The sequence below is a fragment of the Orycteropus afer genome, unplaced genomic scaffold (genome assembly GCF_000298275.1).
Source record: "Orycteropus afer afer isolate SDZICR_OR568_19922 unplaced genomic scaffold, OryAfe1.0 scaffold00008, whole genome shotgun sequence".
In the NCBI taxonomy this organism is placed as follows: Eukaryota; Metazoa; Chordata; class Mammalia; order Tubulidentata; family Orycteropodidae; genus Orycteropus; species Orycteropus afer.
Window position 1 is genome coordinate 15,231,664 of NW_006921595.1, and position 9,773 is coordinate 15,241,436.

The 9,773-nt window shown below is 37.4% G+C and overlaps 1 protein-coding gene across 1 annotated transcript in view; it reads right to left on the reverse strand.

The window, feature by feature from the left end:
- Positions 1-9,773, reverse strand: part of DNAH11 (dynein axonemal heavy chain 11) — a 455,361-nt gene that overhangs the window by 345,857 nt on the left and 99,731 nt on the right. Inside the window, 3 exon segments of the mRNA XM_007946592.1 lie at positions 613-837; positions 5,114-5,236; positions 6,519-6,641. Coding sequence (XP_007944783.1) covers positions 613-837; positions 5,114-5,236; positions 6,519-6,641 — 471 coding nt within the window.

Below are 9,773 nucleotides of genomic sequence, written 5' to 3' on the forward strand. Positions count from 1 at the left end.
TATATATATAGCCATTATTCTCTGCTGACAGTCTCTCAATTCATTTATCATTATTACTCAGACATCTCCATGTGTTCTTTGTGGCTCTTGTGGGAAAAACTTCAAACCTGGTAATATTACTTTGTCACTGGGTTCTGTCCTTTTACTTACAAAGAGGAATCACTCAACCTGGCCTCACTGTACTCATCACCAATCTATGGCCCCCTGGCTCTTTTTGTACAGCTCAAAACTTAAGAATGCTTTCCATATTTTTCAAATGGTTAGGAACAAAAAAAAAATCAAAAGAATAATAGTATTTCATGACATGAAAATTATATTAAATACATATTTCATCATCTATAAATAAAGTTTCATTGGAACACAGCCAAACCCATTTGTTTATATATTTGTTTGTAGTTTCATGCTACAATGGCAATGCTGACAAGTTGGGATAGAGACCATACGACCCACAAAGCATAAAATATTTACTATATGGCTCTATCTAGAAAAAGTTTCCCAACTCTTGCTTCCTAGAATGCAAAAATCTATTTTTATAAATCTTGTTTCTTTATAAGATTTTCACATTGTTTTGAAAACTCTGCTAGGATAGATTATAGCCTGTTCTCTGTGAACCTTAAATTCAGCATCTATCCCATCGAATCTTCTAGCATCTTTCACAAGCTGGATTCGAATATCTTCTGAACAGACAAAGATGCTTTCCAGGTGAGACCAAATTCGTTGGACCTCCATCCAAGTAAAGATAACCAAGTCTGCTATGTTTAATTTATTTTGCCAGCTTAAGACTTGCTCAATGAAATATTCCACATATTTGCTTTGAAGAAGAGTCTGTAATTGAACCTAAAAGAAAAACAATTTTTTTTTAAATTAATAGCTAATTAGATAGACAGCATGCCCCATGAGGAAGGCATAATATCTGATGTTTACTGCTGGATATCTGGGACCTAGCATTCAGTATCTAGACAGATATTCAGTAAGTATTTAATGATAAGCAAATAAGTAAAGGGTAGTAAATATCCATATTAACATCTCTCCCAAAGGAAAATATAAAGATAAGTAAAAACATATAATATATCTTCTTTTAGAAGACATGTATCTTTGTTGTAGCAAGAAAACAAAAAGTTATACACTGGGTCTAACTTTAGGAATTAAACTTTATTTTCCCCCATGCCTAGTAAAGTCTTTTATTTTAGTCTCAAAAAATAAAGAGGAGGGAGAGAGAGGAAGGAAGAATTGAAGGAGGGAGGGAAATGGAAAAGGGGATGAGAGCAAAAAGATGATAGAAAAAATTCCCTTCAGCCTTCAAAGACATCAAGCTTCCATTTTCCTCCCCTTTCAGTTCACTGCCAAACTTCATCTGAGCTGCTGTTTTGATTCTCCTTTCCACAAATATCCTCCACTATAAACACGTATATAATAATAAAGTATTCTCTCTCTAAACCCATTTCTCTTCCTAAGAGTTTTAAGTCAAATAATAACAACCCAACTTTTATCATTTTCTGAATAATTTGCCTCTTCTACATATTTTTTTCCAACTTTTTATTGTGATTTGGGTGACATTTTGCAAAGCAGATTCATGTTACACTCAACAGTTCATACACATTTTGTTTCATGATGCTGATTACAATCCCCACGATGCAACAACTCTCTTAGCCTTTCCTTGTGTTCTTCTTGCTATGCATTCCTGCCTCCCTACCTATCTCCCTGTGCAAATGCTGCCTTTCTGATCACCCATGGTTGGTTGTTCTAAGAAATGCATCTCCCTGGTATAGTTGTTCTGTTCCTAGGCCCATCCACTGTTTGACTGAGAGTTAAGCCATGGGAGTGAGTCTAATTTCAGGCCTGAAGGGTGACTAGGAACCATAGTCTTGAGGGTTTCACCAGTCTCTGTGAGAACAGTAAACCGGGTCTTTATCTTTTTAAATTTTGTTCCACATTTTTTCTCCCACTCAGTCCAGGAAATATTTCCTTTCTGAGTGGTGCACACTGGTATCCAGGCATCATCTAGTTTTTCTGGTCTCAGGGATGTGTACACTGAGGTTCTCATGGTCCATTAGTCTTTGGATTAATTGTTTCCATGCATCTTTGATTTTCTTCACTCTTCTTTGCTCCAGATGAGGAAAGGCCAATAGTTGCATATTACATGGCTGCTTGTAAGCTTTTAAGACCCCAGTCAAAGTGGGATGTGGAACAATGTTTTTGTGCACTATGTTGTGCCAGTTGAGCTCTATGTCCCCTGCAACCATGGCATGCAGCCCACAGACCTAGAAACTCACTCCAAGTTGCCTAGGTGTGGCTAAGAAGTTATCCTAACTTTGTCCCCATTAGCTCTATAATGCATATGGACGTTTTTATAGCACATACAAATATATGTGTAGGAATGTTGTTTGTTGTTATTAGGTGCCATCAAGTTGCCCCTGACTCATAATGACTCCATGCACAACAGACGAAATGCTGCCCAGTCCTGTGCTATCCTCACAATCCTTGCTATGCCTGAGCCCATCATTGGCAGCCACTGTGTCAATCCATCTTGTTGAAGATCGTCCCCTTTTTCACTGACTCTCTATTTTATCAAGCATGATATTCTTCTCCAGGGACTTGTCCCTTCTGACAACATGACCAAAGTAGATGAGGCAAAGTCTGGCCATTCCTGCTTCCAAAGAGCATTCTGACTACACTTCTTCCAGGACAGATTTATTCCATCTTTAGGCAGTCCATGCTATTTTCAGTATTCTTTGCCAACACCATAATTCAAAGTCATCAGCTCTTCTTTGGTCTTCCTTATTCATTTTCTAGTTTTCACATGCGTATGAGGTGATTGAAAGTATCATAGCTTGGGTTAGATGAACCTTAGCGTTCAAACTGTCACCTTTGCTTCTTAGCACTTTAAAGAGATCTTTTGCAGCAGCTTTGCCCAGTGCAATACATTGTCTGATTTCTTGACTGCTGTTTGCATGGGTGTTGTTTGTGGATCCAAGTAATATGAAATCTCTGACAACTTCAATCTTTTCTCCATTCATCATGATGCTGCTTACTAGTACAGTATCAAGGACTTTGGCTTTCTTTATGCTGAGGTGTAATCCATACTGAAAGCTGTAGGCTTTGAGCTTCATCAGTAAGTGCTTCAAGGACTCTTCACTTTCAGCAAGGTTGTGTCATCTGCATATAGCAGGTTGTTAATGAGTCTTTTTCCAATTCTGATGCCACATTCTTCTTCATATAGTCCTGTTTCTTAGATTATTTTGCTCAGCATACAGATTGAATAAGTATAGTGAAAGGATACAACCCTGATGCATACCCGTCCTGATTTTAAACCATGAAGTATCCCTTTGTTATGTTCAAATGACAGCCTCTTGGTGTTTGTGCAGGTTCTTCATGAGTACAATGAACTGTTCTAGAATTCCCATTTTTCACAATGTTGTCCTTAATTTATTATAATCCACATAGTCAAATTCCTTTACATAGTCAATGAAACACAGGTAAACATCTTTCTGGTCTCTCTCCAGCCAAAATCTATTTGATGTCAGAAATGATATCCCTCATTCCAAGCTCTCTTCTGAATCCAGCTTCCATTTCTGTAAGTTCCCTATAAATTTACTTCTGCAATCATTTTTAAATTATCTTTAGCAAAATTTTACTTGCATGTGATATTAATGATAGTGTTTGATAACTTCCACATTCTGCTGCATCACCTTTCTTGGGAATGGGCACAAATATTGATCTCTTCCAGTCAGTTGGCCAGGTGGCTGCCCTCCAAATTTCTTGGCATAAATGAGTAAGTGCCTCCAGCATTTGCATCCATTTACTGAAACATCTCAATGGGTATTTCATCAGTTCCTGGAGCCTTGTTGGAATATTGTCTGCCAAACCTAGGTATGATAATGGGTATATTTCCATTTGTCTACCATGATAGGCACATAGACCAGCAGAACTGAATTGAGAATCCAGAAAAAGATGCATCCACCTATGGACACTGATCTTTGACAAAGGGTTGGAAAACATTAAATTGGGGGGGGGGGGAAAGTAGCCTCTTTAACCAATGGTGCTGGCAAAACTGGATATCCACATGCAGAGAAATGAAACAAGTTCCATACCTCACACCAAACACAAAAATGAACTCAAGATAGATCAAAGACCTAAATATAAAATCCAAAACTATTAAGTTCATCAAAGAAAAAACAGGGGCAAAATTAGGAACCCTTATTTATGGCACAAATACATTATCAGGTGTAACGCAAAATGCACAAACAGCAGAAGACAGAGTAGATGACTGGGCTCTTCTAACAGTTAAATTCATATGCACATCAAAAGACTTCTTCAAAAGAGAAAAAAGAGAACCTACAGGCTGGGAAATGTTTGGCAATAACATATCCAACAAGGGACTCATCTCTAAAATTTATAGAAAACTTCAACACCTCCCACATTAAAAAACTCCAAACAATCCACTTCAAAAATGGGCAAGGACATTAACAGACACTTCACCAAAGCAGATATTCAAGCAGGCAACAGACACATGAAAAACACTTGTGATCATTTAGCCATTAGAGAGCATTAGAGAGATGCAATCTTCTACCTTTATTATCACTCATGTCCAAAGAGACGCCAAGCCCTGTAACCTTAGAATTCAAGACCATATATGCTGTGCTCTCATCTGGGTCTCAGGCTTTATTTTGCATTAGTCTCATAAGGAAAATCTACATTCCAAAGAAACTGAAGTCCTATTCCTTCTGAATGTAGGTGCTTTCTGGCATTCTAAGATATTGCTAAAATGTCCTCAATCACCTGTGACACCCTTTTCTGATTCTTTTTCCTGAATTCCATCCCATCCTTCATGGTTTAGCCTAAGTATCATCACCTAAAAACGTCCATCCCTTTGTTTTCACTGGCCCCCATTAGATGGCTTCTCGGTCTCTTCTCAGACTCCGTGGAGCCCTTCTGTTTGTCTCCCACTTGAATGCAAGTTCGTTGATAAAAAGAGCTCATACCTTTTGATCCCAATTGGAACTATACCTGTAACTATTATTCATCATTCAGTGAATGAATAAATAAATGTTGGAAGTTGCAAAAAGTTTAAAATTAAAATTTCCAAGAAAAAAATAAAAAATATTCATCTTACTTGGTTATGCTCCAGAGTTTCAAAAAGTTGTTCATCACCCTTTAATAAAGGAATGCCTGTCCGATAGTGAACTTCATAAGAAAACTCCATGGTTGCCCAGGTATGACTGATTTCAATGATAACCTAATAACAAACAATGTGATTTAATTAAGGGCACAAGAATTTTATTTAGGTTAACTATGTAGGCTGTTGTTGTTATGTGCCGTTGAGTTGGACCCGACTCATAGCGACCCCTCCTTGGGTTTCCGAGGCAGTACCACTATGGAAGTAGATTGCCCCATCTTCCTTCCGAGGAGTGGCTGGTGGGTTTGAATCATCAGCCTTCTGGTTAGCAGTCAGGTGCCTTAGCCACTATGCTACCAGAGCTCCCATGTAGGCTAGTACCTAAAATTGATTTATTTATTTCATGATTTCCAAATTAGCATGCTAATAACAACTACTATTGACTTCAATTTTTTTTGCCTCCAAATAATTCATGGTAAGGAGGTTTAGAGAAGTAAATTCCATCACTCAAAAGAACCAAGCATCACACCAATATCAAACTTCACTGGGTATGAGTTTTACATCCTTCAGAGAAATAAACCTCTAGACTAGGAAGAGATTTAAGAAGTTATCTGAAGGTTTGATACATATTATTTACATATTATTCAGCATGGGATAGGCAGTGTTTAGAGTGCTTGAATGTGAAATCTCCATTTCTCTAGTTGTACCTCAGTGTCTTCATTGTAAAATGGGAATAGCATTTACCTTAGGGAATTAAATGAGTTAACATAGAATACAGCACTTACAGAGATGCTTGCTACCAATTAAAAGCTATGTAAGTATTTTCTGCTATGATCATCAACACCTGGGCCAACCCTAGTTTCACAAATTAACTGTGGCTGGAAAGATTACCTTTCCTGCCCAAGTCACACACCTAACTAGCAGCTGAGAACAAACTACGACTCATGTCTCCATGTTCCTGTGCTATCAGAATTTCTTTAAATTATCCTATATGTTAATGCACAAAATCACTATTATTATTATTAGCTGCCATTGATTTGACCCCAACTCATGGTGACTCCATATGCAACCTAATGAAATGCTCACTGGTCCTGCACATCCCCGTGACTGGAAGTGGACTGAACCATTGTGATCTGTAGGATTTCACTGACTGATATTTTTGAAGTATATTGCCAAGCCTTTCTTCCTAGTCTTAGTTTGGAAATAGACACCATATGAAACCATTCAGCATTGCAGCAACATGCAATTCTCCATGGACAGAGGATCAATGGCTGCACATGAGGTGCACTGACCAGGAATCAAACCTGGGTTTCCACGTGGAAGGCAACAATTCTACCATTAAAACATCACTCTTCCTGCAGAATCAGCCCTGGACAAAGAGGAAGAACCCCGAGGACACTACCTTTTCAGTCCCTAGTTCTTTCACTGCTTTATCCACAATGCTTCGGACATTATCTTCTACTGTGTGCAGCTGCAATGCTAACAAATCTGCCAAAGTTGTGGCTTCACTTATTGAAAATTCAACCTGATTATGGGAGAAAAAAAAAGGTAGAATTTAAAATCCATGTATATTAAATTCCACTTACAGTGCTTTTACCCAATGGCCAAATAAATGAATTATATCCAAAATACACTCAAGTTAGCTGTTAAAGACATCTTTAGTTCAAAAAGTGTAGACAATCAAAGACATTCTTATTTAACTCACAATTACTGAGCCATTACCCACAGAAAGGTAGGCTCAAGATTTAAGCCACGTTCAAACTATATTACTTTCTTTTGTTTCATATCCTTCCCTTGTCAGCTCATTTATTACCTGCTTTGCCCACAAAACCCATTTTTAAAGAGAATCACATTGTTCATTTATTATAATTTGGTTGAAATCCCAGGAATCAGGAAGTAGCTCATTTGTCTTTTCTTCTTTAAGTACCTTATTCACTGAACATAATTCCCAGTTGTTTCCTTGATTCAATCGAGTTTTATCACTAATTTAATCTTAGTTCCTTTTCAAAAAATACTCTTACCCAAAGTGTCATGTTTTATATTTACCATGTGAAAAAAATAATTCATATTTATTCCTCACCATTTTGTTGACTTTTTCTTTTCCTCATATTTGTTAAAGAGCTCCCAGGTCTCCCTAAATGCTCAAACTCACCCCTGTCCCTTGCAAAAGAAAAGCTACCTAACCAGGTTGTTGCAGGAAAGCCATTGCCCATGCTATCCTTGCTAAGAATTTCCAGTCCTTGGTCTTGGGAGCTGTAGGCTCCTCTGGCTTTCCCCACTCTACAATGTCTCTCATCACCATCTACCTCTCTCCATATGGAAAGTGGACACCCCAATATGCCCAGAACTGAGAGGCCTCCCAGGATGTGGGACTTTCAGTGCTAAATCCAGGAAAATACTGAGCAGACAAGTTAGTCACCCTATCTCAACCTCAGGTTTGTCTTCACTTTAGAGCTATGGGAGCCGGGGACCCAGATCGGTCTTAAGAGAAAGAATGAGCAGGGGTGTATAATATGGCCACTCAGCACAGTTGTGCAATTTGAGCACTGGGCATGGACAAAGTGACAAGCAGAGGCTGAATCCAGGCTCTGATGCTTTGGGGCTAAGGACTGAGACAGTCGGGAAAAAGGTATCTTTTTTAACTTGAAGAAAGGAATCATATAGGCATACAGAAATTCTAATGAGAATAAACCTCACTGGAGGAAATGAGGGGAAAAAGTGGAGAGTGGGACAGACAGTCTTGCACATATGAGGAGACTCGAAGATTTTCCTGAATAAATAAATTAACCAGCCAATTGCAACATCTAAATGTCCAATGGGAGCTCTGGTAGCATAGTGCCTAAGGCATTTACTGCTAACCAGAAGGCTAGTAGTTCAAACCCACTGGCCACTCCTCGGAAGGAAGACTTGGCAAACTACTTCTGAAGAGATAGTGTCTTGGAAACCCAAGGAGGGGTCGCTATGAGTCTAATAGACTCAATGGCAGTGAGCTGGTGTTATTTTTTTAATATCCAATATCTGAAAAAGCCGATGGAAAATACCATTATTAATAGTAATAGTAGAGGGCAATTTATTGAGCACTTACTACATGCTACTTCTGCTGTATACCATTAAGTCGATTCCAACTCATAGCAAGTCCATATAGCAGAGGAGAACTGCTCCACAGGGTACCCTAGGCTGAAATCTTTACAGGATCAGATAGCCATGTCTTTTCTTCCACTAGCGGCTGATGGGTTTGAACCACTGACCTTTCAGTTAGTAGTTGAGTGTTTAACCATTGTATCACCAGGGCTCCTTTACAATATGCTAGGTTATATATATCAAATGTATTCTTCATATCATGAGAACCTTTCTTCACAACATAAAAAACAATTCACTCTTATATTTGTTTGTTTGAAACCCTTTTATGCATATTTTAAACCCATAGAGGTTAATTTCTCTAAAAAATGAAGTATAAGATTGATATATATACTTACAAATAGATGTAGAAAAGTAAGACAATATAATGTCAGGTGCCATGGAAACATGAGAAACCATTGTACATTTTACAACAGTATATGATTTCTATCAAAATAGATACCCAATTTAAAAATAATAACAACCAAAGATGAAAAAATAGGCAAAGGATTTAATACACAGTTCTCCAAAGATTATATAGAAATGGTCAAATAAATACACAAAGATGCTCAGTATCTTTAGCCATTAGGGAAATAAAAATTAAAATTATAACATGATAACCATTTTACATCCATTAGGATGACTGATATATATATATATATATACACACACACACACACACACACACACACACACACACACATATAAAATATGTTTTTTTATTATTATTATTTTAGAAACAATAGAAAATAAGTGTTGGCAAGGATGTGGAGAAACTGAAACCCTCATCCATTGCTGGTGGAAGTACAAAACAGAGCAGCCTTTGGTAGTTTCTCAAAAAGTCAAACACAGGGTGATAAAAAATATTTGGAAATAGATAGTGGTAATTGTTGTACAACACAGTGAATATAATTGATGTCACTGAATTATATGTTTGAAAGTGGTTAAACCTCACCACAATGGAAATTTAAAAAGAAAAAAGTTAAACAGAGAATTACACGACCCAGCAATTCTACTCTTAAGGTTTACACTCAAGAGAATTGATAGTGACCCAAACAGATACTTGTACACCAACATTCATTGCAGCATTATTCAAAATAGCCAAAAGATGTAAACAGTATCTATCAACTGATGAATGGATCAACAAAATATGGTATATACATATAATAGAATAGTATTTGATCATAAAGAAAAATGGAATTATGATATATCTATGACATAATGAAACAAAAACATTATGCTAAGTGAAATGAGATATAGAAGAATAGCTATTGTATTACTCTACTTATATGAAATCTCTAGACTAGAGAAAAAAGTAGATTATTAGAGAAGGGCTCAGTATGCACAGGGAGACAGCTCAGGGGGCAGGAGTGCATGGAGGAAGGACACAGGGAAGAGATAACCACAGGGAGGAAGTGGGAAGAAGAGCTGTTGCATTGTGGGAAATTGCAGTCAATGTCATGAGACAAAGTGTATGTGAACTGCTGTATGGAAAATGAATTTGCTCTGTAAACTTTCACCCAAATCATGATTTAAAAAA